The sequence below is a fragment of the Pipistrellus kuhlii genome, unplaced genomic scaffold (genome assembly GCF_014108245.1).
Source record: "Pipistrellus kuhlii isolate mPipKuh1 unplaced genomic scaffold, mPipKuh1.p scaffold_m20_p_3, whole genome shotgun sequence".
Lineage (NCBI taxonomy): Eukaryota > Metazoa > Chordata > Mammalia > Chiroptera > Vespertilionidae > Pipistrellus > Pipistrellus kuhlii.
The window spans coordinates 182,509,104-182,524,303 of NW_023425529.1; the positions used below are offsets into that span (position 1 = coordinate 182,509,104).

Here is a 15,200-nt window from a genome sequence, read left to right on the forward strand (position 1 = left end):
CTCAGTTCCTACTATGTCACTCAGTTCCTACTATGTCACTCAGTTCCTACTATGCCACTCAGTTCCTACTATGCCACTCAGTTCCTACTATGTCACTCAGTTCCTACTATGTCCCTCAGTTCCTACTATGTCACTCACTTCCTACTATGTCACTCAGTTCCTACTATGTCACTCACTTCCTACTATGTCACTCAGTTCCTACTATGTCACTCAGTTCCTACTATATCACTCAGTTCCTACTATGCCACTCAGTTCCTACTATGCCCAACTGAAAGGCTAACAGTCCACACTTCACCGTGTTCGGGGCGCGGGTGTGACCTCCCTCTCCCGCCTCCCAGGCAGGGCTGAGGGAGGGCGTGGGTCCAGCGGGAGCACTGAGCACAGTGAGCCTCAGCCCAGAGGAGGTCAAACAGGAGGAAAAACACTCCGAAAAAGGCACCCTACGCTGAGCATGAGCAGGTTTGTGTGGGGGCAGCAGGAAGGAGCAGAACAGCTGGACAATCTTATAAAACATTAGAGCAATATTAGGTAATGTAAATATCTCTCATTTCTTTCACAATTGAACACCTAAACAACTGCTCTAAATCAAGTATTTGACTGAAGGGATGGATTCCTCACATTTTTTCACTAATATTAGCATTTACAAAATTTTTAGCATTCATTTTAAAAATATACCAAATTTAAAACATCTCAATAATTATGAGCTATAACATGATAACATATATTACATATTTATATAATAATGATGAAGACAGTGCTTCACAGGCTCCGATACCAAAGCAGGAAGCTGTTAGGGAGCACCGACAGGCAGCTAACACTGTCTGCCATCCTCTGAACTCGGCATCTGGAGGCAGATTCCAAGGTGCCCTTGAACTTGAAAGCAGAACTGGCAGAACCTGAGGATGCATCTGCACCGGGGCCCGGGAAAACATGCCTGTTTGGGGTGAGAGCTTCGAGCTGAGCATGCGGAGGCCTGAGAGGGAAGCCTGCGATGGGAGACCAGCCTCACCCCTCCCCAATCCCAGCACGCAGGAGAAGCAGCGTCACCACCCGCTCAGCTAAACCCGGGGCATTGGCGCAGTACGGGACGTGTTCTGCCCTGGGGACCATTCCTTTGAGCAAACACTCCATCCGGGACACTCAGTGTGTCTGCTCGTTGCTGTGCTTTGTGGAGACCTTTGTGCTACCACACATTCTGAAGTCCGGCAAAAAGAGGAATTCACAACCAAATACTGATGAATAAACACAAAACAGGGATGAAACCGTAACGTATCAGAAGCTCTGAGACAAGTAAAGCTGTCATCTGTGACTGATAGGGAAGGAAAGAGTTTTAATCCACCCCCTCAGGGTCCCGGCTAGGACTGGAAATTAAATGGACAAAGACAGATTAACCGGAGAAAGCACACGTTTATTTACCTAATAAGTTGTCTGTAGCACCGGAGCCTTCGTAAGGAAAGAAGACCTGAACAGGGAGGCCTGAGTGTTTTTCATGAAGGCCTGATGAAGAGCAGACAGTTGGGGAGGAAGGACTCTGTGGGGATCATATGTCCTGAACCCATTCAGATCAAAAGAATATATAAAAATACTCAACTATTCATATCAATAAGTAATATGGAAACAAAATAAGCAAATCTCAAAAACGAAAGAGCAGAAGGAATGAGAAAATATAAAAACAAAAACTACTAAATTATAGCCGAAGCCGGTTTGGCTCAGTGGTAGAGCGTCGGTCTGTGTACTAAAAGGTCCCGGGTTCGATTCCGGTCAAAGGTATGTACATTGGTTGAGGGCACATCCCCGATAGGGGGTGTGCAGGAGGCAGCTGGTTGATGTTTCTCTCTGATCGATGTTTCTAGCTCTCTCTCTCTCTCCCTTCCTCTCTGTAAAAAATCAATAAAATATATATTTTAAAAAAAAACTACTAAATTATAAAAACAGTAATTAATGACAATAAATTCAAGAGCTGGCTGCTTTCAAAAGAAATATCCAAGTCACGGAGCCATGAGGTGACCTAAACTAGAAAGAATAAAGAAGCAGCAGCACAGATACACTAAGTCACAATGAGAATAGGAAAACGGCCACAGATGCAGTGGAAGGAGAAGAACATTAAAGGATTATCTTGCCCAGCAAATTGGAAAGCACTGCTGAGTGGCCAGGTGGTATAAATAAACTGGCCCCAGCAGGCAGGGAAAATCTCATCAGCCCTACAGATACCACGAGAAGCCGATATCCAAGCACGAACCTCCCTGAAAACGTGAGATCAAACAAGTTATAACTGTGAGCTCCGCCGAACTGCCAGGGCCGTGCGGGTCAACGATATTTCCACTGTTCCGTGAGAGAGAACGGAAGCCTCCAAATTCCTTTTAGGAACTCGGCATAACCTTTGAGCCACAACCTACTCAAAAGAGAAGACCAAAAAATGACACTCTTCTCCTGAAGGTAAGTGTAAAAAATCCTAAATAAAATGTTAGCAAACAGAATCCAACAGTACATTTTTTTTAAACGTCCAAAATTCAAAACTAGGACATTCCTTATGGTCCCAGCGTCAAGCACAAACTATCTGTCTATGGTGAAGAGGCATGAGGAAAAATTCGAACTGAGTATTTAATATGCATCAAAGCGGTACAGAGACAAATGAACAGCACGTTCCCAAAATCAAAATGTGGGTAATGCTTTTCCATTCTTGCCTGCAGACTAAAAACACAAAGACATATAGAGATTGGGACGGAGCCCCCGCGCCCTGCCCTCCTCAGAGGCGACCACCCACTATCCTGATGTCAGAGGAGTCCGCTGCTGCTTTTCCACCCTGACACACGCACCCAGACATGTTGTATCCTCCAGGCGGGGGGTTTAATTTTTACATGAACGGTAGACCTACTCCTGAAACCCGCTCTGCTTCTCCGAGCTCGCCCTCCTGACTGGTCTGTGGTGACTTATGCAGGAAGACCCCAGGTCGTTCATTCTAACCGCTGGAACTTGTCCGTTATACGCAAACTGTTTTCCCCTCGTTTTTTTGTCTTTTCATTTGTGCCTTTTGTCATGTCCGAGTTTTTCTGTAGGAACGTACCCCTGCTACTGTCATTCGGACACCCGCATTCTCAGAGGGAGAGTGGGTTACGTCATCGCTCAGTCCCCCCACCAGCCCAGATTGCCAAGCAGAGGCAAATACACAATGCACTGTCAGCTCTGACCGAGACAAGATAAAAAGTGCGGCTCCTGTGACGAGTGAAGAGAGTCCTTTCTTTACAGTCGCCGTGTTGGTGACTGCTCCTGCTCTCACAGGTACGCCTCACGGCATCAGCAAACCGAACGCAAACACACTGCCCTCCCTCTCGGTTTCTGTCGCTGCCTATTCACGAAGCTCCAGCCTGAATCCAAGTCTAAGCAACTTAAAGAAAACTACAGAACAAGGTGATTTACAGTGATTACTCTTCCCCCAAGACTTAAACTCAACTATCAGAGTCAAGGTGAAGAATTCCCACCAAGGCCTGTAACTGACACCTCTGTGGTGCCCACTAGGGTTCTCAGCCGATAGATGCCCACCAGGGTTTGGGGGGGGGGGGGTTTCTGCCGAGGGCCTTTGGATATTTCTAACATCATTCTCAGACCATAGGAAGTTATAGCCTGCTGCCCTGGAAGGTCCCGGGCTCCATTCTGCCTGGGTTGGGGGCTCCATCCCCAGTGGGGGGAGGGAGGGGGAGCGATAATCACTGATGTTTCTAGCTCTCTCCCTTCCTCTCTGAAACAAATTTTTGTAAAAGGCATATAATAAACGTGAAGAAATACAGGCAAGTCACATACTATAAAAAAAAAAATTAGCCGAAACCGGTTTGGCTCAATGGATAGAGCGTCGGCTTGGGAACTGAAAGGTCCCGGGTTCGATTCCGGTCAAGGGCATGTACCTTGGTTGCGGGCATATCCCCAGTAGAGGGTGTGCAAGAGGCAACTGATCGATGACTCTCTCTCATCGATGTTTCTCTCAATCTCTCTCCCTTCCTCTCTGTACAAAATCAATAAAATATACCGTATTTTTCGGACCATAAGACGCACTTTTCCCCCCCCAGAAGTGGGGGGGGGGGAGAAGTCCCTGCATCTTATGGTCCAAATATAATATAATATACACATATACTTTAAAAAAAAAGTTTTTTTACTTGCCCGGCTCTGTGTGGTCTCTGTGTGCTTGCCCGGCTCTAAAATGGTTCTAAATGCTGCTGTTTACTTTACAGGGTTGATTACATGTGTTTATGACTGTGATGTTGGGTTTTAATGCACATAAAATATTTTAGGACCCTATTTGTTTCAGAATCTTTTTTTCTTCATTTCCCTTCTCTAAAAACTGGTGCGTCTTATGGTCCGGAGCGTCTTATGGTCCGAAAAATACGGTATTTAAAAAAAAATTAGCCTGCTATGTTTGGCCAAACATTTAATTAACTCACCCCGAATGCCTTGGCAGGGCCAGACCAAATGCTTTCTCGAGGAATAGCTTGAACTCTGCAGAGGAATCTGGAAGGGCTGGGATTCAGCCCTGTCGCTCGGAAGATTCTCCCTCCTCGGCCATCGGTTCGCCTGTCCTCAGATGGGAGGGGCGCAGAGGGCACAGTGGTGCAGGCGGCATGCTGTACTGAGGGAAGCCTGGGATGGGAGCGGCTGTGGTACAAGGCCAGGGGTTTCAGGACCAGAGACAAGGATAAAGGATGCAGAGCACGGGAGACCTCCGCCTCTGGAGAGACCTGCAGCGCGGGCGGCGGCCCAGGGGACACTCCCAGGCTGTCCTCCGGCTCCCGATGCGCGCGCGGACGTGGGGTGGGCGTTGGCAGGGGCACGAGTAGAGAGCCGGGTGCGAGACTTCACCCGCGGACACTGCCAACGTGTCTGGGAAAAGAGAAAATTCCGAAAGGATAATAGTGCAATGTGAAGAGTCGGCACAGGACGGGTTAGTTCGAACACAGATGCTAAAACAAGTGCCGGGAGAGCAGAGCGCTGGAGGCTGGGTGTGGCTGACCTGCTAGGACAGTGGTCGGCAAACGCATCAGTTCACGGAGCCAAATACCAACAGGACAACGACTGGCATTTCTCTTGAGAGCCGAAGTTTTTAAACTTAAACTGTATAGGTAGTACATTGTTATTAACTTGATTAGGGTGCTCCTAAGCCGGCGTTTGCTGAAAACTCAAGGGGCCAAAGAGCCGCGTGTGGCTGGGGAGCCGCAGTTTGCCGACCGCTGTGCTAAGGGAAGCGTCCAGCGTCTAGACTCCCTCAGCCCAGGAAGGTGGCTGGAGGCAGGCCGCCGTTACAGACACAGCTCTGAGGTCACGTCTCCATGGCTCCGCCGCTCTGTGCCCTTTGACAGTCACTGCACCTTGGAGCCTCCTTCCCCAAATGCCCCCCGCAGGCTCCCTGTTCCACAAACCCGCGCCGAGAGTGCCCAGAGCTGCCGCGGAGACACACGGGGAGCAGGCGGACCGGAGCGGAGACCACACGTGTGGGGGGCTCGCCGGGCGGTACTGCACGTCATCACCGTCTCCATCACCCCGTGGGCGCGGTGGTGGACGGGGCGTTCCAGAGAGAACGCGTAAAGCATCTTCTGTTTCCCGTTCCCTAAGCCCTCCTCCTTCTCTCCCAGGAATCCCACCCCATCCCCCAGTTTGAGACCCGCTGCTGTCGAGCCTAAGACCATTGGAAAACAACGCAGATATTGACGTTATAATTAACAGTAGCAACATTAGTCATGAAGTGGCAACGAAGATCATGTCATGGTTGGGTCACCACCACATGAGGAGCTGTGATAAAGGGTCGCGGCATTAGGAAGGTTGGGAACCGCTGGTCGCAGGCGTCTTCAAACTACGGCCCGCGGGCCACATGCGGCCCGCAGAGGAGTCTGATCCGGCCCGCCAGGTTTTTTGGGCAGTGAGCGCAGCCGAGGTGTTACCGTAGGAATTAGTAGTTCATATAGTCCGGCCCTCCAGCTCTCTGAGGGGCCGTGATCTGGCCCCCACTTTAAAAAGTTTGAGGACCCCAGAGGGAGAACGGGATCCGCCCCCCTGCCGTGCCCGCCCTGTCTGAGCCCCCCGCCCGGCTGCTCCGGGCCTGTCCGTATTGGACCACGGCCGCCTGCCGAGGGCTTAGGGCAGCGCACTGCCGGCCGGAGGGTGCCGTCCGCGCCGGCTGGAGCGGGGGAAAGCCCGGGTCACAGGAAGGCCACACAGCTCTGTGAAGAGGGAAAGGCAAACGCAAACCACAGGGAGACACGGCCTCACGGCCGCCGAAATGCTCCAGGAGAGAGAGAATAACCAGCGCTGGGGGGACGGGGAGAAGCCGGAGCCGGCCCACACGCTGGTGGGGGGTAATAGGGGGCAGCCCCTTTGGCCGATCCCCACCCAGTGAAACCTGGAACTGCCACATGACCCAGCCATTCTACCTCTAGGTACGGTTCCCAGAGGACGGAAACATACGTTCGTACGAAATTACATGCATGCTCATGCAGCATTCACCGTCACAGCCCAGAGGTGGAGACAAGCCGAATGCCCATCAGCTGAGGGGCGGGTAAACGGAGTGTGGTGTGTCCACACGATGGCACCTCACCCAGAGTCCTCATATAAAGCAGTGTTTCCCAAAGTGTGGTACTCATACCCCCAGGGGTACGGGAAGAGTTTGGTGGGGGTACGCATTGCACCGGAGTTTGGTGGGGATATGCACTGCACCGTGCTTAGCTGCGCCTAATTCCACGTTCTCATGAGTACGAGGGGTACTCAGCGTTACGAAAATTACAGAAGGGGTACACATATGTCAAAAGTTTGGGAAACACTGAATAAAGGAACGGAGTGCTGACACATGCTACAGCATGGATGCAACTTGAAAATAGCACGTTCAGCGACAGAAGCCAGACACAAAAATTATACGATTCCTTTTATATGAACTGTCCAGAAGAGGCAAACCCAGCGAGGCAATAAATAGACGAGCCGGTGGCGGCCAGAGGCAGCATGGGCGGGAGAATGGAGGGTGAGCTCATTGCGGGGACGAGCTTCCTTTTTGGGGTGATAGAGACGTTCAGGAATTACACCGCGGTCACGGCTGCACATTATGAATATAGTAAAAGCCACGGAAGTGTACACTCCACAATGGTTAAAGTGGTGAATTTTATGTGATTTTTAAAAATCACAATAAAAGATAAAATAATGGAGGGAGGGGAAACACATTGAAGAGGTGGAAAATATTCCGAGCCTCTATATCTAGTAAATCATTCTTAACCCACAACTTCTCTACCCACCATGCCCTTAATATCCCCTCCCGCCTGGCCATCCCGTGCAGGCCAGGTTGCCGGTTGGAGTCCCGGTCGGGGCACATGTCTGGGTTTCAGGCTCCATCACTGGTTGGGACATGTACGGAAGGCAACTGTGGATGCTGCTCTCTCACACTGGTGTTCCTTTCTCCCTTCATCTAAGATGAAGTCCGTCTGCAATTCTAACAGGAAATCAGCTCAACCAGCATCCACGACGTGCACAGGCGGGAACATACACAGACCCAGGCCCTGTCTCAGGGGAGTTCCACTGTGTTAGGCTAGCAGCTTCCTGCCATTCCGGCCACTCCCTCAGCAGCAATGTTAGGCTGACACGCCCCTCACGGTGGCGGCATCCCTTCCCCAGACGCCTGCTCCGGTGCCACAGACCGGCAGCGTGGCCAGCGCCCACGGCCCGGCTCCCCGGGAGCCGGAGGCCGCGGCTGGCGTGGAGCCCTCCCTCACGATGGCTCACTACGCGGCTCACAGCTTAGCGACTTGCGGCTAAAAACGTACTTATAAATAACCGTCTTTCTTGAAAAAGCAATTGTTGCCCCAGCCTCCCAACCAAATCAAGCTGCAAACTACGGACGGGTCAGGTCGCTGAAGAAGTCAGTATATGGAGCAACAGCTGCCCCCTCCAACAGGCATGACAGCAAACTGCTGAGAGTTTCTGGGAGACAGTGCAGTCTCGCTTAACTTGGTGCTTCCCGGAGTGATTTTTTATTTTTAAAAGAAGCCTTCTTTTAGCATCCTCTCCACACTTCCAACACTGATCGCTCAGCGAATCCACCAGTGACTGCTTGGTGCCCGGGCTGCTACTGGTGGATTATCTGAGCAATCACAGTGCGGAGAGGCTGTCCGGCCGTGGCCGTGGCCGTGGCCGTGGCCGTGGCGCTCGCGATGCAGACGATGAGCGCCGATGGGGTTTCCTTCGCTCTCCTGAGCAATCCACACCCGCGTGAGTACCCTTAGACCACATGTGTCAAACACAAGGCCCTCGGGCCAAATCCGTCCCGCCAGGCCTTGCAATGTGGCCCGCACCGCGCTGTCATCACTGCACTCCGCTGCGTTTCCATCACAATGACAGTTTATGACTCTTCAGTAAACCATTCGGCCCGCGATTTAGGCTGGATTTTAGATTTTTGGCCCCTTCTCTGATTGAGTTTGACACCCCTACCTTAGACAGAACGAGCAGCTACTTCTCTCAGTATTACTCATCTAACTGGAATAGCAATGGTTCCCAGGTGTTGGATGGTGATGGGTAACACTTTTGAAAGTGCGACAGTAAGAACTGGAAACAAGAGAGTAGCTCCATTAATATTCCTTTGTTTACTGAATATGTCTTCATCCCTGGCACACAGGTAATACTGCCATACAGGGGATACAGAGAGCGGCAGAAGGAAACCAGGTAGGGCTCAAGTTTACACTCTAGGGCAGTGGTTCCCAACCTTCCTGATGCCGCGACCCTTTCACACAGCTCCTCATGTGGTGGTGACCCCCGACCATAAAGCTGTCTTTGTTGCTACTTCAGAATTGTCATTTTGCTACTGTTATGAATCGTTATGTAAGTACCTGTGTTTTCCGATGGTCTTAGGCTCTACCGCAGCGGTTCTCAGCCCCGGATGGAGAACCTCAGGTTGAGAACGGCCAGCAGGGTCGCCTCAGACCAACGGAAAACAGAGGAGCTGTATTGAAGGGCAGCGGCATTAGGAAGGTTGAGAACCGCTGCTGGCAGGAGGGTCAGCCAAACTCCTCGCTTTGACTGTCTCCAAAGGGAAAGCCCCCTAACCATGTGCCCGCAGTGGCCTCGGTCACTGATGACGCCAGCGGATCTGACCCCCTCTTCCTCCTAGTCACCTCCCCCCCCAGCATTGCTCCCCTCCCATTAGAAAGCCAGAGAAGACAACCTACTGGCAACTTTTAAGGTACCGTCGCTTTGTGTGGTGGCAAATCTTTTAAGTTCAAGTACACAACGTAACCATAACTACTATGGTTACGGTCCACGTGGGCAATGGCAATCCAAGCAGAGAGAAGGGGGCAGAATTCTCCTGGGAGTCTGTAAGACCGTTCACCCCTTCTCTGAGGCCTGCCTGCCTTGGCCCCGTCCTCCTCCAGGCAGCAATGAATCCATCCAACCTTTCCTCCGGTGCTGAATAAAGTTTTATCTTTTAGTTTTTCAGAGCGCCGGGCCATTTGGCCATGATGTATGGCCCACCATAAACACCAACTGCGCCATCAGAGGGTGTTCCTGTGAGCCAAGCAGGGGTGAACGGGGAGCAGACCTCCTGGGGGACTGGCCCTCGGGAGGGGGGTCACGCCGGGGAAGAAATGAAGGATGGGGAGACTGCCCCAGGACGAGGGAGAGGGGACGAGGGGGGCAGCAACAAGACCGTTCACAGTAAAACTGTGATGCACTCAGCGGTGAGGCAGAGCGCCTCCCTCCTCCCCCACACAGGACTCCTGGTGTGTTCAACCTGACGGTCCCACCAGCCCACACGTCCAGGCATCCGTGAACCAGACCCTTCGTGTGGCTAACGCGGGGGTCACAGGGTGGTCAGAAGTTGGCAGGAACCTTTAGAGATTAGTACGGACCGGCCAATCCATCGGGAAAATCAGCTGGGCCGGCAGGCTGCACCCTACCTGAGGGCTGCTGAGCAGGGGGCCAAGCAGCCCAGAGGAAGGAAAGGGGGGTCACAGGGTTGTCCCTGGCTTCAGACCCTGGCTCCCCGGGACTCCACCTCCTGATCTCTGACTGGGAGAGAGGAGGGCCGGAGGGAGGTCGCAGTTAGAGCTGAGCTCAGTGGCTGTCTGTCCCACAGTGAGCGCTGAGAAGTGCGTGCTAGAGTTTCTTCTACTCTTTTCGGAGGGATCCTGAACTCCCGCTCACTGCCCAAACGGGAGCAGCCCTACTGATGGGCCCCCAAGCGGCCCTCTGAGGCGGCGGGCTACCTTCCCTTGGAGTTGAAAACGGAGGTTTGGAGGGATTCGGAACCCCCTGTAAGCTGACTCCATCAGGGGGAGCGAAGCAAGCTCCGCTGGCGCCCACAGTCTGCTGCGTTATCCATCCACCTCCAAACGCTTGAGCATACTGTATTTTACTTTTTAACGTGGTTTTTTTAATTGATTTGAGAGAGCGAGGGAGGGAGAGTCATAGTGAGAGAGAAACAGCGATGAGAGAGAGAGACACATCTGACCGGGAATCAAACCCGGGACCTCTTGGTTCACGGATCTCCGCTTAACCACTGGAGCACGCTCGCTGGGCTTGAGAGTACTTTAAAATGTTACTTCAGTATTCTAAAAACCACAACGTGTTCGATGAAATAAGGTTCCTATGAAGTCCCCCACCGTTCCCCCAATGAAATCTGCATAGTTACTTATATGATCAGAAACACCTCAAATTCCGACAGACCATCAAAAACACCAGGTCCTTTTTCTTGACATAAATATGGCTGGATAAATCATCCTGGCCATTTTAATGAAATGGCTTTAAGCCTTCAAAAGTACTGCGGACCCTCAGTGCATCGAGTCGCTTTTCTCTCAGGACCTGGAGCTGGGCCCTGTGGAAGAGCCGGCACCTCCCAGGAGCCTGTGTCACATCTTTTTAAATATATATATGATTCTAGAGAGGAAGGGAGGAGAGAGAGAAAGAGAAACATCAATCAGAGAATGATTGATCAGCTGCCTCCTGCACACCCCCTACTGGGGATCGAGCTTGCAACCCAGGCATGTGCCCTTGGCCAGAATCGAACCTGGGACCTTTCAGTCCACAGGCTGATGGCTCTATCCATTGAGCCAAACCAGCTAGGCCTCCCAATACCTCTTACACTATCTAGCAAGACTTGCAGACACTTCATTGTCCTAAAAGGAAACACAAATATGTCGGTGTTGACTCTGTTCTCAAGGAATCGTCTTTTAGCACTCGGATACTGAGATCCAGAAATAATGTGTCAGACTGAAAAATACTTAAAAATCCAATCACTCCAAGAAAGCTGGAAGGATAAGTCATCTTAGTCAAAACGGCTCACCTCCATCACATGAACTGGTTGCCCAGTTCCTTGAAAACACGGTTCCTAATCACTGGTAATCTAAGAGCGGTTTAAAATAACAGACATGCAGAGCGTGTCTGAGACGTAGTAACATGGATAAACCAAGCTGTCTCACTTAATTTCCCTCCACTTCTTATTGGTTTCACCCAGGCATTGCATATTCTTGATAATTTTTAATACATTTTATTAATTTTTCACAGAGAGGAAGAGAGAGGGCTAGAGAGTTAGAAACATCAATGAGAGAGAATCATCAATCAGCTGCCTCTTACACACACCCCACTGGGGATGTGCCCGCAACCAAGGTACATGCCCTTGACCGGAATCGAACCCGGGACCCTTCAGTCCGCAGGCCAACAGCCTATCCACTGAGCCAAACCGGTTTCGGCACATATTCTTATAACCCTTGTTGGTAAACACAAATAAGAGGACAGAAGAAGACGTGGGAACGGAAGCCGAAGAGAGCTTGACATGCTTGAATATGTCAAGAACCCACTGCCATTTCAATAACCCGACACTCCACGTATCGGAAAGCAGAAAGAACTCCCGCGTAACTGTCAAGGTCAGATCCTTACACAGGTGCCTTAACAAGACGCTGTTGGGTGCCACCGTCATTCGGACAATTGCTATCCGTTAGGTGGTTTCAAAGCGCAACCCCTGACCCGGAGCGGGCGGTTTATGGCCACAGCACTGTCTGGGGGGGGGGGGGGGGGCGCCGGGAGGCCGGGTGCTGGCCATCACTTTCGGGGGCGGGTAGCGGGCGGCCGGGCGGTGGCCAGGAGAGCTCCCGCACAGCTGCCTTCCCTGCCTCTCCTCCGGAGGGAAGCCGACACCCATGCCTTCATGGATAATTCAGCAAGGACTGCCCCATACATTTATAATGTAATTTATGACTTTCTGTGATGGCTCTGTGATCGCTTCCGAAAACAATAGTCTTAGGATAAAAGGAACTAGGGAATAGCAAGTATGAAACGATTTCAGCTTCAGTTTGGAAAAAAAAAAAAAAAAAAAAGGTCATGTTTGGTAGAAGCACCTAGAAAAGGTGATCAATCCTGAAGGCTACATTCCATAAAGAGCTGGGGGGAGAAGTTCCAGAAATGTTAGGAGTTATCCCTAATAAATAAATACATCTATTATTTAAAATCACTATTAGAAATAACCCCTCATAGGCAAATTACAAGGTTACAATTCGGAGTATCTCATAGTATTCTTATAATAATTCTAGCTATAGAAGTTCCTGCACTGGCCCATATGGATCAGTGGTCAGCCTGCGCACCAAAGGGTCACAGGTTCGATTCCCGGTCAAGTGGGGGGGAGGGGTCGTGCAAGAGGCAACCAGTGGCTGTGACTCTCTCACAGTGATTTCTCTCTCTCTCTCTCCTCTCTCTCTCTCTTTCCTCTCTCTCTTTCCCTCCCACCCTCCTTTCCACTGTCTATGAGAAAAGCATAGCAAAAGGCAAAAATATCCTCAGGTGAGGATTCACAAACAAAAAAAGTTTCCTTTTAAGGATTTAAATCATAATAATAATAACGATGGGACAGAGGAGTAACATTTGTGGACATTCTGCTACATTGAAGCTCCTGAACCTCTGACTGAGCCACGCTTCTGCCCTGCACTCCCAGGGGGATGGAAGTGTGAGCTGGTAACGACAGGAAATCCTGGGAGAATCCTCCTGGAGCCCAGGCTCAGGGCGGTATTCATTCCACCCCTTCTCGCTGCAAAAAAGCAATCCGCCTTTCCGAGGTCTGGAGTCCGTTCAAGTGCTCAGGTGAAGGCAACCAACAAACGTTCCCACAATCCGAGGGGCAGGGCCAGGGACACCCACCGCCGGGGGCTGACCGTCCGAGGCCCCCCTCCAGGTGGGGAGCCGGGCCGCCGGGGAGAGGACGTCGGGGAGAGGCCCCCGGAGGCCGGGCCGGCGGGCTCCCCTCCACCGAGGCCTCCGCCGGGCCCAGGGCGGCCCCTCCGCCAGGCCCAGGGGCCCGCCGGCCTCCCCGGGGCCAACTTCCGACGCCGGGAGCTCGGCGCGGGCTCAGGTGGCCCGTTAGCCGGACGGGGGCCAGCCCGCGGCGCCCGCCGTGTCCGGAGGTCCTGGGGGGCATCGGGAGGTGGGGGGGCCAGGGGACCCCCCGGAACAGGCGAACCCGAAGGCCCTCCTCCCCAGTGCCCGGCCGGGCGGACCTTCCCGCGCCTTCTCCCCGGACCCCTCCCGCCCCGCGCCCCGCGCCGCCGCCCACCTGTCCCGGGGGTCGATCCAGCTGGTCCGGCGCGTGTTGTGGTCGATGTAGAAGACCTTGCCGTCGTAGTCCCTGGCCTCCTCCCAGCCCCGGGGTAGCGGCAGCGGCCCGCTGCCGGCCCTCCTAGGCATGGTGGGCGGCCTGGCCGGCGGGCGGCGCCTCCATAGGGACCGGGCGGGCGCGGGACGCGGCGGGGGCGCGGCTGCCTGTCCGGCCCGGGCGCCGCCCCCGCCGCGGGCGCCGGCGCGGGGCCGCGGGGCGCGGGGGGACCGCGCGCGGGGGGCGCCTCGGCGGCGATCAGTCCGGGGATCCGCCGGCGATCAGTCCACCATGGCTGCGCCGGGAGCCCGCGATCCAACCCTCCTCCTCCTCCTCTTCCTCCCCCGGGGCCGCCGCGCGGCCGCCGCCGCTGCCTCCGCCTCTTCCTCCTCCTCTTCCTCCTCCGCCTCCGCCTCCGCCCGTCCCCCCGCGCCGCCGGGGGTCGCGGTGCCCGGGCCGCCGGAGCCGCCGCCGCCGTCTGGGGCTCGGATCCGGGAAGCGCGGCGGAGCGGCGGCCGCGGCGGCGACGGGCCTCCTCATTTGCATGCGATTTGCGTGCGGTTTGCATTCGCCCCGCCCCGGCCACGCCCCCGTCCCGCCCCGCCCGGCTCATCTGCATGCACATTCCTCGCCGCCGCATTCCAGGGCTTAACCCCGCCGCTGCCGGGCGCGGGGCGGGGCGGGCCGGGGGAGGGGCGCGGGCCGGGGGGGAGGGGGGAGGGGGAAGGGCGGAGGGCGGAGGGGCCCGGAAGGCGCTGCCCGCTCGCTCGCTCCCTCCCTCGGGGATCCCCGGTGTCCCCCTCGGGCCCGGCGCCCCGCGGGCTTGGAGTTCGGGGGCCGGGAGGGGCTGCGGAGGAGCGCGCTCCGCTCCGGGAAGGCGCAGGGCCGCGGAGGAAAGGGGTGGGGAGTCGCTCCCTGCGGAAGGAAAAGGCACAGGCCCGGGCCCGGCCGACGCCGAGGGCACAAAGGGCCCGCGCCGCGCCCCGAGCCCCCCTCGGACCCGAGGGCGGGCCCGGGCGGCGGCCGAGAGCGCGCAGCGGCCAGAGCGCGTCCGGGCGCCGCCGCCCCGGGGCCCCCGCAGGGCGCCCGGCCCGTGACCTCAGCCCGGAGCCGCCGCGGCCTCGCGGCGCCGAACGGACCCCGAAACGGGCCCCGCGGTCCGCAGTGCCCCCCGCGGCCCGATCCCACCCCGATCTCCCCGCCGCCGACGCCCCCAGCCTCCCCGCGGGCCGTGCGCCCCTCTGCCGCCAGCTCGGCGTCCAGGGCTTCGGACGGCTGGACGGGGACGTGTCCGGTGTCCAGCCCCTCCGTCCCGCCCAGGCCCGGGGAAGTCCCCCAGCCTGGCCCCGCCGAGGCCCGGGAGCCCGAGGAGGCCCCGGAGGCGAGGGCGAGCCCGGGGCCAGCCCGGGGCGGCCGCAGGCCAGGCCTCCAGGCCCCGCTGCCCCTGGAGGACCGGGCTCCTTGTGCCCCGGCTCCGGTTTGTCCCGCAGCTGCCGAGGCCTGGTCAGCGCGGAGCAGCGGCCGGACACCGGGCGCGGGGACGACTGGCGAGGCCTGGGCACAGCATGCAGCGCCCCCCAGCCCCTCCGTCTTGGGGGTGTAAGGT

The 15,200-nt window shown here is 55.1% G+C and overlaps 1 protein-coding gene across 1 annotated transcript in view; it reads right to left on the reverse strand.

The window, feature by feature from the left end:
* WWC2 (WW and C2 domain containing 2) overlaps nucleotides 1-14,127 on the reverse strand; it is a 112,481-nt gene extending 98,354 nt beyond the window's left edge. The window contains exon 1 of the mRNA XM_036457308.2: nucleotides 13,556-14,127. Within this exon, the coding sequence (XP_036313201.1) occupies nucleotides 13,556-13,686 (131 nt within the window). The 5' untranslated portion in view covers nucleotides 13,687-14,127. The remainder of the gene's footprint in view (nucleotides 1-13,555) is intronic.
* Between the last annotated feature and the right edge of the window lie 1,073 nt (nucleotides 14,128-15,200).